This window comes from Amblyraja radiata, chromosome 1, assembly GCF_010909765.2.
Source record: "Amblyraja radiata isolate CabotCenter1 chromosome 1, sAmbRad1.1.pri, whole genome shotgun sequence".
Taxonomy (NCBI): Eukaryota; Metazoa; Chordata; class Chondrichthyes; order Rajiformes; family Rajidae; genus Amblyraja; species Amblyraja radiata.
This window is the reverse complement of record NC_045956.1, coordinates 47166920-47188091: the sequence shown is the minus strand read 5'-3', so window position 1 is coordinate 47188091 and position 21172 is coordinate 47166920. Positions and strand designations below refer to the sequence as shown.

Sequence of the window (21172 nt, the reverse complement as noted above, 5' to 3'; positions counted from 1 at the left end):
CTCAATTATTTTTCTCTTAACTATAACCTCTTCATCCTTGGAATCAATCCAGTGAACTTCTCTAAAGCACCTCAAAGGAGAGTAAAGGAGCACAAACTGCAAGCAATACTCGAGGTGTACTCACCCAAAGCCTTCTAGAGTTGTGGCTACACTCTCATGCTTTTGCACTACAGCCCCTTTTACAATGCAATAATCTCTCTTATCTACCGGAATGGAGCAATTAGATTCTTACATGCTGCTACAAGTAAGAATTTCATTTCTCTGTTGTGGTGCGTAACCATTAAACACTTTTGACTCTTCCTTCCAAATTACTTGTTGTTCCTGCATACTAGCACTCTGGGTTATTTTTTATTATTAAGGACACCAAGATCAAATCAACATTTATGTGTCAGTAACGTGTCCTTAGATTTATATTCTGTGTGTCTAAGCATACATCTGCGCCACTGTATTACCCTTTATGACCACTCATGACATTTTCATTATTTAGCCACCTACCAAAGCTAAATCTATTTTTAAATTCATGTTTCTTCTCATTAATATTGCATGAGATTACTATTTTAAGGATCGGTATCTATTTTTAAACTAGTTTTTGCAATAATAGCATCTCTCATTTATATGCCTGATATTTGCCATTTAAATATCTTTTTCCTTCCCTGAGAACATCCTATAATCTCACTGAAAGTTCATTCAGAAACATTCTATTCTTTATTTTTCTTTACATCCCTTCAAACATATAATTATGATCTGTGGACTTTTAAGAATGCATAATTAACACACTTCTTTGCTGCACAGTCATGTATTTTAACTATAGTTTAGTTTTAGTTTTAGAATACAGCGTGGAATCAGACCCTTCGGCCCAATGAGAACATGCGACCAGTGATCTCCCATACACTAGTTCTATCCCACATTATAGGGACAATTTTCAGAAGCCAATTAATCTCCAACCCTGCATGGAATGTGGGAGGAAACCAGAGAAAACCCACGCAGTCACAGGGAGGACGTACAAACTCCGTACAGACAGCACCCAGTCATGATCGAACCTAGGTCTCTGACATTAAGGCAGCAACTACCGCTGCACCACTGTGCCAACCTACTTTATAAACTGGATAGAAAAGAATAAAGCAATTCAAGAGAAAACTATGGAATGTTATCTCAACTTTTAAGAACACACAGTTTCATCTTTAAGATATGAAAGTGATTGTTTTCTAACCTGCAGCTGCTCAAATTGAGTAAATCACAGTATTCGGCCAGTTTTTATGCCAGGAGTCTGCACCCTCATACATCCTCTAAATCTCATATCCTTCCTTGTTAATAACAACAGACAAGTGGATTTACATTATGAGACTAGAATGAGCACGGACAAAATGACTGCACAATTCACCAAATGATGATGCAACCGATAACTATGATAACTGAGGTGCCAGAGAATGAAAAGTAAGACTTATCGGCTAAACAGAGACAGATTAATATTGAAAGGACCAGTACAGAATAAAGAGCAAAGAAAATAATGGAGAGTATTCAGAATAAAGATAAGGAAAGTGACAAATGGCATAGTTTGGAAATGGTGAGAAGTAGTAAAGCACATGCTTTATGTTGGGGATTGCAGGGACCATAACTCACAGCTGGATTCCCCAGTGGGAGTTATGATTGCCATTTGCCAGTCTGTTCACACTAGGCATCAATATTGTTGATACATTGACTATTCATAAGTGATGGGAGCAGAATTAGGCCATTTGGCCCTTCAAGTCTACTCCACCATTGGCTGATCTATCTCTCCCTCTCAACCCCATTCTCCTGTCTTCTGCCCTTAACCTCAGACACCTGATTGACATTCTCGCAACTAATGGCAGGTAGCTGTCTGACATTACACCTACACGGAATTGTCGGCACTTGCTAAATCCATGATGTTAGGCCATGATCTGCTGTGATCTACCATCTGGAATAAATGGATAAGTATGTGTAGTAGGGCCTATTATGCATTCCATTCCTTTCTCCTCTTCTACCCGTTTTCTTGATTAATATTGCCTTCTTCACTGGTGCTGCTGCTCCCCCTTTTGAGTCCACAAAGGTAGGCCTAGCAAAGCATCTATTGTTGAAAACAATGTGCTAATCACAATGATGTCATAGTGGTAGACCTACTGCCTTCTTGGTTCTTGGTTTCTTGGTCCTCCAAAATATTCCAAATGGAATTTAAACTGGAGGTGGTGGAGGGAGGACTTGAGCCAGAAAGGGTTTTTGGGAAGAAAGAGCTACCTTAAATTTAGTTGCATCTGGTTGGGTAACTATGGTAGGGTGAATACTATTCCATGCTTTAATTGTGCGGGGGAAGAATTAATTGCTGTATACATCTGTCTTGGTAGCTGGTATCTCAAATTGGATTGAATGCCCTCGTCTGCTCCTAATTGGTTTGGGTTTGGTGTAGGTTTTGTAATCTATGTCGAGCTGGCCATTTAACATTTTGTAAAAACAGGTCAAATGGTGAGCTTCACGTCTGCATTGGAGAGGGTTGCCTTACAGCAATAGAGATCCGGGTTCAATCCTGACTATGGGTACTGTCTGTAAGAGTTTGTACACTTTCCCCGAGACCTGCATGGATATTCTCTGAGATCTTCGGTTTCCTCCCACACTCCAAATACATAAAGGTTTGTAGGTTAATTGGCTTCTGTAAATTGTCCCCAGTGTGTGTAGGATAGTGTGAATGTGTGTTGATCGCTGTCGGAGCGGACTAGGCGGGCCGAAGGGCCTGTTTCCGTGCTGTATCTCTAAACTAAACTAATCTCTCTCCCTCCCCCTTCCCCTTCCCAGTTTTCCCACCAGTCTTACTGTCTCCGACTACATTCTATCTCTGTCCCGCCCACTCCCCTGACATCAATCTGAATTGAATTGAATTGAATTGAATTGAATTGAATTGAATCCTTTATTTGTCATTCAGACCTTTCGGTCTGAACGAAATGCTGTTGCCTGCAGCCATACGTGTAATAATAACAAAACACAATAAACACAAATTAACATCCACCACAGTGAGTTCACCAAACACCTCCTCACTGTGATGGAGGCAAAAATCTTAGAGTTACTGTCTCTTCCCTCCTCTTCTCCCTCTGCGCCGAGGCGATACCCCACCGGGCGATGGTATCAGTCCCGCGGTTCAAGCTCCGCGGCCCGGGGGGTGGTCGAAGCTGCCCGCAGCTGTTGCAACGGGTGCTCCGGAAAACAGGCACCAGCCTGTGACCTGCGAGCTCCCGACATTGTCCTCCATTGGCCCGCGGCCGAGCCCCGGATCCAGGTTGCCGCCGCCTCAGCCGCCGTAGCACCGTCTCCGCTCCGCACCGGGCCGCCCACAAGGCAGCGTCTCAGCCCCGCACCGGGCTGCTCACACGGGAGCACCTTCCAGCCGGGAGCCGGTCCGCCCGCACAGGAGTGTCTCAGCTCCGCACCGTCCGCCCTCACCGGAGCGCCGAGTCGTGCCGCTACCCGGACGTCGCCACAGCTCGAAGACGGCCAGTTGGTGAGTCCTGGCTGGCTCTACCTCCGGACCCTCGATGTCGGTCGCAGGTTGGAGGCCGCCAGCTCCGCCATTAGGCCTCAGCGCAGACGGGGGAAGAGAAGGGGGATAAGACAAAAAGTCGCATTCCCCCGAAGGGAGAGACAGAAAGCTCTGTTTCACCCTCCCCCCACACACATAACACCACCTAATAACCAAAAAAATTACTAAACTAGACAAAAAAAAACAACATAAAAAGTAAAAACAGACAGACTGCAGGCGAGCCGCAGCTGTATCACAGCGCCGCCACTTCCGGAAAGAAGGGTCTCGACCCGAAACGTCACCCATTCCTTCTCTCCAGAGATGCTGCCTGTCCCGCTGAGTTACTCCAGCATTTTGTGTTTAACTGCTTCTTAAATGTTGGGATAGTCCTTGTCTCAACCACATCCTCTGACAACTTGTTCCATACATCCTCCATCCTTTGTGTGAAAAAGTTACCCTTCAGATTCCTATTAAATTATTTCCCCTTCACCTTAAACCTATATCCTCCGGTACTCGAATCACCCACTCTGGGCAAGAGACTTTGTGAATCTACCCGATCTATTCCTCTCATGATCTTATACACCTCTGCAAGATCACCCCTCATCCTCCTGCCCTCCAAGGAATAGATTCCCAGCCTTCTCAATCCCATTCAAAGTTTGTAATATAAAGGAGTCGCAGATGCTGGTTTATACCAAAGATAGGCATAAAATGCTGGTGTAACTCAGCGGGTCAATCAACATCTCTGGAGAATATTGACTTAATTTGCAAAGTCGGCTGAGAGAATATGGAGAATTGGGCAGGTCATGGAGTCTGGGTCTGGAAGAGGAGAAATGTGTTTGGAATATCGTCCAATGCAAGGGCATGGTGGGAGAGGGGTTCATCTTCAGAGACCTAGTTTTTTAGGGATGGGAGATGGCCTCTGGAAATATATATGTGATTGGAAGAGGATAAGATGACCAGAGGATGAGGGAAAATTAGTAGGGGAAGTCTAAGGTTTTCTCACAATCCTAGATGAGAATGTCTAGAGGTTAAATTCATCTATTCCTTTAATGGAGCAGTTATGGACTTTAGTAATAGAGTCATACACCAGGGAAACAGGCCCTTCGGCCCAACTTGCCCATGCCAACCAATATGCTCCACCTACACAAGTCTCACTTGCCCATGTTTGGCCCAATAATCCTCTAAACTTTTGCTGAGTGATGCTCTTCCTGGAGCTTTTCAGCGTATTACATCCAGATCCCGATCCATGTATAAGTCCAAATGCATTTTTGTTATAGTACCTTTCTCAACTACCTCCACTGGCAGCTCATTCCACATACCCACCTCTGTGTGAATACTTAAATTGTTACTTTAGAGCAACTCCCTCCCCCAACTGATCTGCAATTCCGTGTCCCTCACCATCTTCCAGTCCCGCCTCAAGACCCATCTCTTCACCTCTGCCTATCATTAGCCCCACGTCCCCCTCCCTTTTCCTCTGTGCATTAATTGCCTCATATTGTGTTTTGTATTGAATTCTGTCTTCACTTTGTGTACTAGTCATGTCTCTACTATTTATTTCATTCCCCTTACATGTTTTTCCTCTACCTGCTAAATTTTTGTAAGGTGTCCTTGAGACTCTTGAAAGGCTCCCATAAATAAAATGTATTATTATTATTATTAAGAGAGACTGACAGGACAATCCAATCATTACATAAGCTGTTAAGTACTGGAATAAAAATTCTGTATTGAATGGATTATTAATGTGAAACATCCAGGCAGATTCCCTTCATATCTCTAAGCAATCCATTCATTTCTTTCAACAAAATTGACCTCTAATTTTACATAGATTTTTAATATGACTTATTTCTGTAATTTATTTGTTTGAATCTGTGAAACTTATTCCCAATGTGGCACATTCCCCATGTCTAAAACGTCTTCATAATGGGATAAATTGATTGAGATATTAAACATTTTGGGTTTAATTTAACCTTATACAAGATATTATATATTTTAAACATCTCAAATTCCCTTGGACTTTAATCACAATTATACTGAACTCCTGAATGTTGCCTTGACGAACTAACCTTTCCAGATATTTACATTCTGAAGCACTATTTCAAACTAACTTGCTTCTAATCTTTGCTATAGACAATAGACAAGAGGTGCAGGAGTAGGCCATTCGGCCCTTCGAGCCAGCACCGCCATTCAATGTGATCATGACTGATCATCCCCAAATCAGTACCCCGTTCCTGCCTTCTCCCCATATCCCCTGACTCCGCTATCTTTAAGAGCCCTAACGAGCTCTCTCTTAAAAGTATCTCAAGACTCACTGCTCAGCAGCAAAATAAATTAAACTTTGTCTCTGCATTTATGCTTTTTTTTCATCAATGTCTTGCAGGTAAACCTCCCCACTCAACATCCCCATGGTCAACCTTTTTAATATGTGTGTGTGATCCTTCAATTGTCATTAAGCTGGATTTTCAATGTTCCCGTGTTGGGGAAGTCCAGAACAAGGGGTCACAGTTTAAGGATAAGGGGGAAGTCTTTTAGGACCGAGATGAGAAAAACATTCTTCACACAGAGAGTGGTGAATCTGTGGAATTCTCTTGAGACCAGTTCATTGGCTATACTTAAGAGTGAGTTAGATGTGGCCCTTGTGGCTAAAGGGATCAAGGGATATGGAGAGAAGGCAGGTACAGGATACTGAGTTGGATGATCAGCCATGATCATATTGAATGGTGGTGCAGGCTTGAAGGGCCGAATGGCCTACTCCTGCACCTATTTTCTATGTTTCCATGTTTCTATGTTTCAACTATTTGTCTGGTCTCGACCCGAAAAATAGTCCGGTCTCGACCCGAAACGTGACCCATTCCTTCTCTCCAGAGATGCTGCCTGTCCCGCTGCGTTACTCCATTTAGATTTCTCTAATATTTTTCTTTAACCTTTATGAAGCAGTAGATAGGTTTCCATCAAAAAGACGTCAGATAAATTCAAAATGCACTTTGCTCAAAAAAGTATAGATATTTTCCTTCTCATTGAAATATAAATTAATTTAACCTTATGAATTATGTTGTGTTGATTACCAAACACATCACCAATTAACTATTGATATAGGCTTTGCAAAATTTAGCATCTCTCTAGTTAAGTGTAATTGTAACAATATTATTAATGGTTGCATTGTTTTTTTCAGGATATTTTAGTCAATTCTAATCGATATTTCTTTCAAACAGTAATGTTTGTTTTATGTCTTAACCAATGCTTTATCATAATCTTGTACAACAATTCAAAGATTATTTGCATCAATGTGGCACCGTTTCCTTTATTGAAATTAAATGTCAATCAATTAGATCCCTAACCACACTGCAGGTTTCACGTCTCTGTGGAACAGAAATTGAAATCCTTTATTACATTTATATAGGCTTTCAGTTTGGAAGTATTTTTCTCATTGTTTAGAGGGTGGGGCTGGATTGCCTTTTTTTTGGCAGCGCTGATGCCGATTTTGCTCCATTTTTGTTCACAAATCATGAGTGCACGTTTTTACTGTTGCCCACACTACTCAACATTTGCACTTCACACGTACATACCCTAACACCCTGGGGGATGCAGTTAGTAATTCAACCTTTGTGCAATGCTAGTTTGACCTCAGTCCCACCAACCTGGGTTGGGACGATCCAGCTAACATCATATGTCAAACACGTAACAAAACCCTGAGAATGATATTATAGGAAATATGTTGTCAAGCTGGAAAGGGTGCAGAGAATATTTAAGATGATGTTGTCAGGACTCATGGCCCTGAGCTATATGGAAAGGCTGAGCAGGCTAAGACTCTATTCCTTGGAGTGCAGGAGGATAAAGGGTGATGTTACAGAGGTGTACTAAATTGTGAGGGAAATAGTTCAGGTAAATGCACTGTCTCTTGCCCAGAGTGGAGAAATTGAGAATCAGAGGACATGGGTTTAAAGTGAGGAGGAAAGATTTAATAGGAACCTGAGGAGTGACCTTTTTTTCACAAAGGGTGGTGGACATATGGAATGAGCTGCTGGAGGAAGTTGTTGAGATAGGTACTATTAAGAAACATTTGGACAGGTACGTGGATAGGATAGGTTTAGATACGGACTAAATGCAGGCAGGTGGGACTAGTGTTGATGGGTAATGTTGGTCGATGTGGGCAATAGACAATAGACAATAGGTGCAGGAGTAGGCCATTTGGCCCTTCGGCACTTCGAGCCAGCACTCCCATTCAATGTGATCATAGCTTCACCCCATATCCCCTAACTCCGCTGAAGTTGGGTTGAAGGGCATGTTTCCACACTGTACCAAATAGTTGGTAAATGAATCTGGCCTTCCCCCAGTACTCAATACCCGTGTGCTTTAAAATCATCCTCGGTGACTTCTACATTTGTTGGGGATTGAGTTGTGCTTCAGTTTGTTTGAGAAAATATGTTTGTTAATCAGGATAAGGAGGTAAATAGTCATTCATTCCTTTTACCATTTGCTCTCATTGACGTGAATGCATTGCTGGCCAATTCAGCAGGGCCTACCACTTGAAGAGGAGAGGAAGATGAGAGGGTTGTGGTCGGGCATGTTGACAGGAGAATATGGGATTTTCAAGCATGGCTTCAATCAGTGAATTAGAACTAGAGTTTGGTTGGCCATTCATGAAATTGTGGTTATCTGCAAATGTAATCGTGAAATTAGTATAAATTTTGTGCCTTGTAACAGGTTGGACTAGTGACCGTTAATCATTGATCAGAACCTATGGCCCCACTCCTGGACCATCCAAATTAGCCTCCTCATCATCTACTGTGTTTTGCATCTCCTGTGTCTATACCTCCAGATTTAGGGACAATTATCAGCTTTTATCAGGCAACTCAGCCATCCTGTCACCATCTGGAGAGTGATCATGACCTACCATCTATGTCATTGGAGACCCTCGGACTATCTTTTACTGGACTTTACTGGAATTTACCTTGTACTAAATATTATTCCCTTTATCATGTATCTGTACAATGTAGACGGCTTGATTGTATGCCGTCTACATGGATAGCATGCAGCAAAAAAATAATTTTCACTGTACTTTGTTACACGAAACAATAATAAATTAAACTAAACTAAATTGCTTTAAAGTAACAAAACAGATATTTGTTTTCCTTTTTTAAATTGTCCTGCTCAGTTTTAATTCATCTCCAACCTACAAACCTCCAGTCAAATCATCTGCAAATAAGAAGCCTTCAGCACCCTGTCTCAGCTATCATCACCACTTGTGTTGTTCATTTTCTCTTGGTCACCACTCTATTGAAGACCCTTTCTCCTTCTCTGCAAATCAAGACATGCTAACACTTTTCAGTTCTGATGAAAATTCATAGAGCTGAAACACTGCTGCCATTTCCCTCCACAAATGCCTTCTCACCCTGCAGAGTCTGTTCAACACTTTGTTTCTATTTATTTTCCAAGTGGTTTATTGTGAATTTTTTATGACCATTTTGAGGGATCACAGCTATTACGATTTAACACTTTATGTGCGATCTTACTTTGAATAAATAGAAATGCTGGTGCAAAACGTCATACTCCTTTGAAAAAATTGTATTCAATAATTTAATTTTATTTTAACCAGGTATGCATTGTCCAGAAGAGAGATACAAAGAAAATGTACGCCATGAAATACATGAACAAGCAAAAATGCATAGAGCGAGATGAAGTCCGCAATGTTTTCAGAGAATTGCAGATAATGCAGAGACTTGAGCACCCTTTCCTAGTGAATCTGTGGTAAGTAGCTTCAGTAACTATTAAACAAGCTCAAAAGACATGGTGATGTAAAAACATGAAACTTTAATACTTCCATGTGCATGCTTCTGAATAGTAATTAATTGCATGAGTTTAGGCACTTTCATATAATTAGCAGGCTATAAATAAATGACCTGGAGTTGAATAGGTGCAAGTTTGTCGATGCAAATCATTCAGTAGTGAGACGGATAACTAAAAACCTTAAGGCTATGCGGAGCGACAGTGATAATGGTAAAACACATGGTTATTGAAGTTTAATGTTTTTAGGTGTAAAATAATGCATCTGAGAAATTATAAGGTGAGGCTGCATAAATGAGATAACACTATTTTAACTATGCTCAGCCCGCCTAGGCCAATGGAATCTCCCGGTTGCCGACCGTTTCAACTCCCCTTCCTATTCCCATAATGACTTTTCTGTCCTGGGCCTCCTCTATTGCCAGAGTGAGGCCACACGCAAATTGGAAGAACAGCACCTCACATGTCGCTTGGATAGCTTCCAACCCAGTGGTATGAATATTGAATTCTCTAATTTTAACTATAGCATACTTACTCTCTACCTCCATTCCTCCAGCCTAGTCATTTTACCAGTTCCACAGTTCTCCCCTCAACCTCTGACATTCTATATAGTTGCATCACAACTTCCTGACTCTAAAGGGGCTGTCCCACTTGGGCAACCTAATCTGCAAGTTTAGAAGAGTGTCTTCGACCTTCGAACTCGCAGCATGGTCAACACGTGGTCCTAGGAGGTCCTATGAGGTCGTTGGAACTCTCCTTCATGCTCGAGGGAAGTTCCCAAATACTCATGGCCTCAGGAAGGTCGCGGAAAATTTTTCAGCATGCAGAAACATTTTCCGCAAGTAAAATTTGGTCGCATGGTTCTTTTTAACTCGTAGTGCAGTGAAGTGGGGTCACTATTTAGTTGCAGGCAGTCGGGGGCAGTCTTAAGCAATCTTCTTCACTGACCAGGCATTTTGATTGGCTCATTGGAGTTTTCAGGACCCAGGAAAACCTACCGGTAGGTAAAATGCCTGCTAAAATTTATTATACTTCTTAAAAGTGTCTCCACTCCTTCTCCCCCCCTTCTCCGTCCCCTTCTCCCCCCTTCTCGCCCCTTCCCCCCCCCCCCCCCCCGTTCTCCCCCCTTCTGCCCCCTTCTCTCCCTTTCTCCCCCTTTCTCCCCGCCTCCGCGCTCTCTAAATTACTTACCGTTACTGTGCAGCCGTTTTTTCCTTCCTCTTCATTGCGGGTGTGAATTTCAGACAGCGCTCCCCTGCTTTCACTGGCCCCTGCCTTTGCGATGTGTGTGTGTGTGTGTGTGTGTGTGTGTGTGTGTGTGTGTGTGTGTGTGTGTGTGTGTGTGTGTGTGTGTGTGTGTGTGTGTGTGTGTGTGTGTGTGTGTGTGTGTGTGTGTGTGTGTGTGCGGTCAATCCAACTCGCGGTTTCAACGCGGACATTCGATCCAGCTCGAGGCTTTCCAGGCGAGTGCCCTCGAGCTTGAAGGTCGAAGACACTCTTCTTAACTCGCAGATTAGGTCGCCCAAGTGGGACAGCCCTTCATGGTCAACACGTGGTCCTAGGAGGTCCTATGAGGTCGCTGGGACTCTCCTTCAGGCTCGAGGGAAGTTTCTGCCTACTCGCAGCCTCGGGTAGGTCGCGGAAATTTTTCAGCATGTTGAAATATTTTCCACGAGTAAAAATTGGTCAGCATAATCCTTTTGAACTCGTAGTGCAGTGGAGTGGGGTCGCTATGTAGTTGCAGGCAGTCGAGGGCAGCCGTAGGCAATCTCCTTCACTGACCGGGCATTTTAATTGGCTCATTGGAGTTTTCAGGACCAAGGAAAACTGACTGGTAATGTAAAATGCCCGCTAAACTTTACTATAAGTTGTCTGGCTTCTTAAAAGTGTCTCCATTCCTTCTCCCCCCTTCTTCCTCCCTTCTCCTCCCCCTTCTCCTCCCACTTCTCTCCCCTTCTCTCCCCCTTTCTGCACTTCTCTCCCCCCCTCCCCCCTCCCCCGCGCTTTCTAAAGGACTTACCGTACATTGTGTAGCGTCTTTTACCTTTCTGTTCATCGCGGGTGTGAATTTCAAATAGCGCTCCCCCATTTTCCCTGGCCCCCGCCTTAGCGATGTGTGTGTGTGTGTGTGTGTGTGTGTGTGTGTGTGTGTGAGTGTGTGAGTGTGTGAGTGTGTGTGTGTGTGTGTGTGTGTGTGTGTGTGTGTGTGTGTGTGTGTGTGTGTGTGTGTGTGTGTGTGTGTGTGTGTGTGTGTGTGTGTGTGTGTGTGTGTGTGCGGTCGGTCGATCCAGCTTGTGGTTTCATCGCTGTCTATCGATCCAGCTCGAGGTTTTTCAGGCGAGTGCCCTCGAGCTTGAAGGTCGAAGACAGTCACCAAAAAGTCGCGATAGTGGGACAGGCCTTTAAAGCTCTGATCTTGTTATCTTCCGGTTTCCGCGGTCATTCTATTTGTGCAAAGACGGTACGCGATAGCGCTACGAATTTTTGCCAGTTTACTCACCATTTTCCTGAGTTGCGATTGAACCAAGTTTCGTTCCAATCAGTGGTCTAATGTAAAAGTTAGCGAGGTTTGAATACATCTTAAAAACCCCGCGGGCGCAGATTGATCTCTCCTGCCATTCAGCGCTGCGTGGATTGGTCTTTTCTCCTGTCACTCCACGGGACGGTCCGCCCCTTCCTGCACCATTGCATCTTTACTGGAGCTGAGGGCGGCTCTGGATGGCCGGCGGACATCTCCATCTGGACATAATTTTCAGAGGGAGATTGGGTCGGAGACCCGACCCGAAGCAGCCCAGTGTCGGAGTCCCAGCCCAGCGTCGGAGTCCCAGCCCAACGTCGGAGATGTCGCTGATGCCGCCAAACGGAAAACGGAGACTCTGATCCCGGTGGAGAATGACCAGCGCCTGCTGTGAGTCACCATCGCAACATCAGCTCCAGCCCATTCCCCTTTGGTACCCCTCATTGACTCCTGCCCCCCTCTCCGTGATAGCACCCTTTCCCCTAAAACCTCTATCTTTTTTCCGAGCTCCTGTCCCCCTCCCCAACCCCCTCTCCCACACCCCCCTCCCCCACACCTCCCCTCCCCCACACCCCCCTCCCCCACTCCCCCCTCCCCCACAATCCCCCTTCACCAAACACCCCCTCCCCAGGGAGAGAGTGCTGGGGGATGAAGGGAAATGAGCCGCACCTGCGCAGTTAGGGGCTATGGGTGAGTGGTGGAATATTGCGTTGGGGAACAGGTTGCATTAAGGGAACGGGTGAGCGGTGGAATATTGCATTGGGGGATGGGTTGCGTTGGGGGACCAGGCCTCCCATGTGACTGGGACCCAACGTGTCCCACAGTCTAGTATATTACTAAAACTCTCTGTTTGTATGTTTGTATGCATGCGTGCGTGTGCATGAGATCCCAAAACCCTGCCAAAACGATACACGATAGCGCTACAATGTTTGGCCCACCTTACTCACCGTTGTGCTGTGATGTAAATGAAACAAGTTTCATTCGGATTCATGTTATATTTTACAAATTATTGACATTTTAAACTTTACAAAATCATTTTTCAAACCACTTTTCCACTTGCCCTGCCTGTCAGCAGCGTTCGACGTCACAATTATGTCACAATGGGATCCTGAATCTCATTTACGTTAAAAAAGCGCGATTTTCAAAGAAACTCAGTTTTAATCAAATTATTCCCTTTTCATTAACAGCTAACGTTGTGTTTACGTTATTTCAAAGAAAAAACGCGATTTTCATTGTGGTGGGTGGGATAAGGGGGAGGAGGTTTCTTTTTTAAAAAAGCATTGCAATTTTCATTGTGGGAGGTGGGATAGGGGGAGGTGAGGAGTGGGGGAGCAGTGGGATAGGGGGAGGTGAGGAGTGGAGAGCAGTGGGATAGAGGGAGAGGAAGGGGGTAGTGAAGGGAGAGGGAGGGAAGGGCAGTGGGGAGGTGAGGAGGGAGAGTGGGGGAGTGGGATAGGGGGAGGTGAGGAGTGGGGGAGCAGTGAGGGAGAGGAGGGGATTAGGAAGGGGAGAGGGGTTAGAGGGAGGGAGGGTGTGACTGAGAGTAGGTGAAAGGAGAGGGAGGAAGAGGTGAGGGAGGGAGTGGGGGAGAGGAGGAGGAGAGGGGAAAGAAGATGGAGGGTGAAGAAGATGGGGAGGGAGTGCTGGGGGATGAGGGGAGGTAGGGAGGAGATTAGGGGTAGGAAGAGGGATGGCGAGGCGGAGTTGACGGAGGGTTGCTGTGACTCGCTTTACAACGGGATCCCCTCAGCCGCGCCTGCGCAGTTGGGTGCAATGGGTCAGTGGTGGAATATTGCCTTGGGGGAACAGAGCCCAACGGGTCTGCACTTGGTCTATTTATATATTACTAAAGGTCTGATCTTGACCGCTTTTGGCTTGCTGTGGTGTGATTTCCGAGAGAATGCCATCACCTATGGCTGTCATTTTTGGCCACCTCGCTCAGAGCCCCCCTCCGCCTTACGGGACCAGAGGATTTTTCCTATCGATGAAAAATCAGAGAGATATTAATGTTTTTTTTTAAATCCCCATTCTCTCTGCTGCTCCCGCTGGCGGCAGGGTGGAGGGACTATAAAACCCGGAAGTGTAGTCCCTCACTCAGTCTCTGCCAGACCCAGGAAGTGAGAGGGTCATGACTCCCTGAGCTGCGAATAACACTGAACGCACATCTACTCCACGGTGAGTCCGCTCGATGCGGCTGTAAGTTTGTGTTCACAAAATTAATTTTGGTTGTCAGGTGGCTGCTGCCCAATTGTTTGCCTCGCCTTTTTAACAAGTTTGTGTTCACAAAATGAATTTTGGTTGCCGGGTGGCTGCTGCCCAATTGTTTGCCTCGCCTTTTTAACAAGTTTGTGTTCACAAAATGAATTTTGGTTGTCTGGTGGCTGCTGCCCAATTGTTTGCCTTGCCTTTTTAACAAGTTTGTGTTCACAAAATGAATTTTGGTTGTCGGGTGGCTGCTGCCATATTGTTTGCCTTGGCTTGGCTTTTAAAATCATTCGGCCCACAATGTCTATACTAGCCCTCTGGAAACCAGTACCTTCCGCCCACAACACCCATACTAGCGCAACAGAAAGCCCCCCCCCCCCCCCCCCCACTGGCGAGCAATATTGGAATTGGTGGAGAGGTGGAATATTGCGTTGGTGACCAGCCCTCCCGTGTGATGCTGGGACCCAACGGATCCCACTTAGTCTAGTAATACATAAAATGCAATTCACTGCCAAAGCTGGAAATGGATTATCAAGTGACTACCAAGTGACCAATTTCGTCAATGAAGGAAATGTAATTATTTTGTAACAATGAATGCCTGTGATGCACTGCCAGGGGTGATGTGGAATCAGATATGACAGTGGCATTTAAGAAGCTTTTACATAGGCACCTGGTTATGCAAGGAAATGTGGGAGATGGAGCATGTTCAGGCAGTTGAGATGAGTTTATCTTGGCAGACTCTATGGGCTGTGTGGCCTGTTCTTGTGCTGTACATTTCTATGTTTGAATAAGAAAACTATATTATAATAACAGATAGACATTATCTGTCTATTATAAAAACAGAATGTGATAAATGGAAGAAAGGATAATCACGGTAAAGTGGTTACATTTTTTTTGTTTGGAATTCTATTTTCTGCATTTGTTTATAACTTAGGGAAAGCATCAAATAAATAAGTTTACTTCTCTGCCACTATCCCAGTCTCCTGATGGAATATCTCGTCACACTACTCGATCTAAATGCTTTATACTTAAGCCGTTTTATTTCCCTAGAACTCTTGCAGTCAAAAGGCAGGGAAGTAATCAAATGCATGAGTTAAGATGACAAATGTAAACCAGTTGAACTTTAATCCCATGGTTTACTGGATACATGATTGAATTACTGCCATAAAGGTGCAAGTGTGTAGGAACGAACTGCAGATGCTGGTTTACACCAAAGTGTAAGTAATGAAATGGAGTGTAGAAAGTGGATTTTACACATGGGGCAGAATCCCCACGAAGATCCCTTGATCAAACACCTTATCGATCACAACTTTGTGTAAACCACAACTGAAAGATGTGAATGGCACCGATAGTATTTGAAGTGAAGAGCTTGTCTGTGAAACAATCTTTTCAACTGGCTGTCTTTTTTAGAAATGGGCCAATCTGAAGCAAGGAATAAGCAAAAATCATGTGAATTGAATCCTCATGCAAACGGGACAAAGTTTAAAGGAGATGTTGGGGGCGACGTTAGCAGAGGGTGGTGAGGAACATATTGCTGTGATTGGTGGTTGACGCAGATATGATAGCAGAATTTAAAAGACTTTTGGATAGGTATATGGTTATGCAGAGAATGAAGGGATATGGATTAGCTGCAGGTAGATTGGTCAGCACGGTGGTGCAGCGGTGGAGTTGCTGCCTTACAGTGCCAGAGACACGGGTTCGATAGTGGCAATGTTGAGATTCTCTCTCCTGAAGGCCACACCCCTTCCAGAGGGACTATAAAACCCGGAAGTGTTGAGTGCCTCAGTCAGTCTCTGCAAGATGGGGAAGCGAGAGGATCACGTCTCTCAATCTGAGCTGTGAATAACACTGAACACATGTCTACTAAACTGAGTGGTTTTACTGACCTGTCTGTGCCCTTAATGTGGTTTGAAATTATAGTTTGAAAATGCTAAAGCTGTGTTGCCTTTGGTTTGAAAATGTTACAATACAATACAAATTTATTGTCATTTGAGCCCCAGTGAGACTCAAATGAAATTTTGTTTCCACAGCCATACAAACAAAAACAATGTCCTACAGACATACACACAATTAAGTTCACACAAACATCCATCACAGTGAACCCACTGTGATGGAAGGCAAAGTCTTTTCTCGCCCCTGCTCTCAATTTCTCTCCCGATGTCCAAGCTCCAGGCGGGTGATGCTAAGTCCCACGGCCATTTTAAGCCGCGCGGGGCGATTTACGGCCCCGCTCCCGGTCTGAAAGTACAAGGTCGGAGCCCCAGCGTGCGATGGTGAGTCCCACGGCCATGAAGCCGAGCCGGGTGATGTACGGTCCCGGTCCGGGTCGTTCCAACCCCGCGACACGGGCTGGAGAAGTCGCGTTGCAGGAGCTCCGGGAAGCGGTCTCTCTCTCCCCCCGGACCCGCGAGCTCCCGATGTCCCAGTCCACCGGACCTGCGGCTGCGTTGCTGGAGCCTCCGAGCCCCAGTAGTCGAGTCGCAGCAGCGAGGGAGTCACCACCGCTCCCCACGTTCCGAGGCCGGCCAGCCCCACGATGGTGAGTAGTCCGCAGATCCGCAGTCTCCCAAGCCCCCGGGTCGTTCAGGTTGGAGGCCGCTCCACGGTGCTAGGCCCCAACGACAACGGAGACCCGACAGGGAAAAAGTCGGGTCTCCCGAACAGGGAAGAGATTTAAAACGGTTTCCCCCTCCCCCTCCCCCCGCCCCCCACATATACACATTTAAAACCAAGCTTAAAAAAACACAAATACTACATTTAACTAGACAAAAATATAAAAAAGACAGACAGGCTGTAGGAGCCGCTGCAACGAGTCGCGCCGCCACCAGGAATGTTAAAGCTGTGTTGCCTTTGGTTTGGAGATGCTAAAGCTGTGTTGCCTTTGGTTTGGAAATGCTAAAGCTGTGTTGCCTAATTAAAGTTGCCTTGCCTAATTAAAGTTGCTTTGCCTAATTAAAGTTGCCATGCCTAATTAAAGTTGCCTTGCCTTCTATATAATTAAAAGTTTAATCTTGACCACTTCCTGTTTGCACTTTATATTGATTTTAGAAAAAAAAGCTACAATTTTTGCCATCTTACTCAGAGTCCCCCTCCGCTCATCTGGTGCTGAGGATTTTTCCCATCGATTAAAAATAAAGGATTTATTTGTGTTTAAAAAATGTTGAGATTCTCTCTCCTGTCAATCAAGCCATGAAGGCCTCGCCCCTTCTGATGGAATTTCAAGGAATAGCCGTGAGTCAACTGCCAGCCCACCAGCCGTGAGTGAGTGAGCTGCCAACACAACAGGCTCTCAGTGTTTCTCAGTCTGACGATGGGTCTTATTCTTCAGAGATGCTGCCTGATCCACTGAGGAAGATGATAACACTGGACCATAGCATAATAACTCTCCAGAATTGTTGGCAGATGAGATTTGTGCACGTATACAAATAACAACCAGGATAAGGTTGTACTATTATTTCTATTAGTAAAGGATAATGTGGACTACAGTCTTCAAAAGTTTAATAATTCCTGATGTTGGAAAACTGAGGTCCAGTTAGAGTGAAGACTGCCATGCTGACTAAATGCATAGGGGCTAACTGAGGAAGAGTCATAAAGCACTTGGTCAATGTGCTTCTTCTTCTTATCGAGTCCACACACAGGATTAGAAGTTGTTCAGCCAGAGCTGAACACACCTCTCGGCATCTGCATACAATGGTGTCTGTCTTGTCGCTTCTTGTGCTTCTTGTGCGTGGTGGTGGAAAGATTGGTGGAAACAGGGCCGCGACGTGAACGCTCTTTCCTTGACCCCACTCAATGTGCTGAAAACATGTATGAATCGCAAAGCTTACTGTGGCCTCCATCAATTTCAAATTGGTAGCATATCCTAGAGTTGATCTGCAATGGTTATGAAGAGAGTCTGGAATCAAAGCTTCTTCCCAGCTGTTATCAGGCAACTGGCTGACCAGTTATCAGGCTGTTGACCGGTTCTCCCATCAGGTAGAGTGTGGTCCTGACCGTCTATCTACCTCATTGGAGATCTTTCACCTATCTTTAGTCAGACTTTATCGACTTTATCTCATACTGAATGTTGTACCCTTTATCCTTTATGCACTGCAGACAGCATGATTGTAATCATGTATAGTATTTTATTTAACTGGATAGCGCACAAACAAACACCTTTCACTGTACCTTGGTACACATGGTAATAATAGCCTAAGCTAAACTAAACTAGCCTACACTTAACTGTTTGGACACAAAATGCTGTAGTAACTCAGTGGGACAGGCAGCATCTCTGTAGAAAAGGAATAGGTGACATTTTGGGTCAAGGTTCTTCTTCAGACTGAGAGTCAGGGGAGAGGGAAACTATAAGTATAAAATGGTACAGAACAAATCAGAGCCGGCACCGTTGGCCATGGAGCCCACAATGGTCCATTGTTGGCTGTGGAGGAGGTGATAATAAAGGGATACGGACAGTAAAACTGGCAGGACGACTAGGGTGGGGGAGGGAATGCAAGGGTTACTTGAAATTAGAGATATCCTACCGCTGGGTTGGAAGCTGACCAAGCAAAATATGAGGTGCAGTTCTTCCAATATGCATGTGGCCTCACCCTGACAGTGGAGGAGGCCCAGGACAGAAAGATCAGCATGGGAAGGGGAGTTAAAATGTTTGGCAACCGGGAGCTTACATAAGGCAAGGCATAGGTGTTCAACGAAACGATCATTATTCTTTTCAAAAATCATTTCTGCTTTCTGATACAAAATTGGCTTGGCAATAAGAGTCAGAAGATAGTGATGGAAAATGTTTTTCTGATTGGTAGTTCCTGCCCAGTGGTGTACCTCTAAGATTGGTGACTGAATGTGATGTGTTTGTTTGTGTGTAGTAGGAATTTGGATTTTGGTGAGACACCAATCATAGATTTATGACTGGAGTTTATATGTTGACGTGGAACCTGGGCCCAAAATGCAGTCCTATTGGACGTGAGGTGAACTGGGAATAGAGAATGTGCCAAGCATACAAAAATGAGTTACTTCTGGTCGTTTGTTCATCTCTACGCCTCCTTCTGGTCACCCCATTGAGGAATGTGGAGGCTTTGGATAAGGTATAGGTAAATGTTTGCCAAAATGCTGTCTGGATTAGAAGGTGTTATGGGCCTGTCACACATAGGCCACTTTTTAGGCGAGTGCAGGAGACTCTGCGCTCGCCTCATGATCGCCACATGGTTGCCACATGTTCGCTGGTGGTCTCTGGTGAGTCTCCTTCGTGGTCGCGAGGAGTTCCCGCATTCTGGGAACTAGTCGCAGCCTCAGTATGGTCGGCACAAATTTTTCAACATGTTGAGAAATTTTCTGCGACCAAAAACTGGTTGCCATGGAGAAAATCGATAATCCTGTAGTCATAGGTGCAGTTGTAGTGGGGTTGCCATGTAGTTATGGGTAGTCCAGGTAGTCATAGGTAGTTCTAGTTAATCGCTTTTGCAGACCGAGCATTTTCAGTGGCTCATTGGAGAAAAAAAAACGTAAGCACGAGTTTTCAGAACCAAGGATAACGGACCGGTAATGTTAAATGCCCGCCAAACTTCACAGCTGTGTATCTCTGGCTTATTAAAAGTTGTCTAGCTTCTTAAAAGTGTCTCCACTCCTTCTTCTCCCCATTCTCTTCTCCCCCCATTCTCCCCCCCCCTCTTCTCACGTCCCCGCTCCTCCTCCCTCTTTTAAAGGACTTACTGTACACTGTACACTGTACTAGCCGTCTTAACCTTCCTGTGTGTCTGTATCATCTTGACTTTGCACCGTGTGAATTTCAGACAGCGCTCCCCCGCTTTCCCTGGCCCCCGCCATTGCGATGAGTGTGTGTGAATGTGCGTTCCACTTTGACAGTCACCGTTCCAGTTCCCGGTTTTTCAGGCAAGTGCCGCGAACTTGACAGTCTCCGTCAGTCCACTGAAAAATCGCCTAAGTGGGACAGGCCCTTCAGCTATAAGAAAAGGTTGGGCAGACATGCATAGTTTTCTCTGGAATGTCGGAGGTTGCGAGGAGATAGAGGTATATATAAAATTATGAGAGGCATAGATAGGGTAGACAGTAAAAACCTTTTTCCTAGGGAGGAATTTTCAAAGACTAAAGGACATAGCTGTAAGGTCAGAGGGGGGAAGTTTAAAGGAGAGGTGCAGGGCAAGGTTTTTATTCAGAAAGTGGTGGGTGTCTGAAACTTGCTGCCAAGGATGTTGGTAGAAGCAGATATGATAATGGTGCTTCAGAGGCTTTTAGATAGACACATGGATATGTAAGGAATGGAGGGATATATGTGTGGGCAGAGGAGATTAGTTTAACCTGGCTCTTTGTTTTGGCATGTTCCTATGCTGTACTGTCCTATGTTTTACATACTAGACCTTAAAAGCTTCCTCTAAAGACAATTGCATGAAGAGAAAGAAGGTTCACAAGCTTATAAAATACAATACTCTGCAAAACCAATTAGGGAGCAGACTATGCTAGGTATCATGAATATTGGGTCTCAATTAATTAATGATTTCATAGTAAATAATCTATTCGGGAAAAGTGATCATAACATGGTAAAATTTCACATTTGCCTTAATAGTGAGAAACTATGTCTTAATCTTAAGTAATGGCAAATATGGGAAGAGCGCTTGCTAAAGTGGACTGGGAAAATAGATTACGAATTAATACAATAGAGACAACTAGTGGTAGACAATTCAAAAGATACTTCATAATTCTCAACAGTGACTGTGAGGCTAATTAACAAAATATGGGATTCTTCCAAACTGAAACAAACTGAGGGATTGAATGTTGTGAAGATTATCGGGAAGCCAAAAGTTTGGAAAATTCTGAAAGACTAAAAAAATTGACAGTAAAATGGAGAAACAAATTAATGGAATAACCTTGTAGGAAATACAAAAACAGGCAGTAAGAGTTTCAACAAGTATAATGTAGGAAGAAAGCAACTAAGGATCAAGGATCTGAATGCGGAAATAATAATTGTAAATAAGGAAATATCCGAGACTTTCAAAAAACATGCTTCCAACTTGTTTGCCAATAGAATGCACTTAAACATTCCAATAATTGTAGAGAATCCAGGGTCACCTTGGGTGGAGGAACATAAAGCAATCACTGTCAATAATGAAATTGTGCTTGACAAAGTAAATATCTTTATT

At 44.5% G+C, this 21172-nt stretch overlaps 1 protein-coding gene across 1 annotated transcript in view; it reads left to right on the top strand.

The window, feature by feature from the left end:
* The window catches only part of stk32b (serine/threonine kinase 32B), a 278391-nt gene that overhangs the window by 134397 nt on the left and 122822 nt on the right, over nt 1-21172 (top strand). The window contains exon 4 of the mRNA XM_033021253.1: nt 9117-9268. Within this exon, the coding sequence (XP_032877144.1) occupies nt 9117-9268 (152 nt within the window). The remainder of the gene's footprint in view (nt 1-9116; nt 9269-21172) is intronic.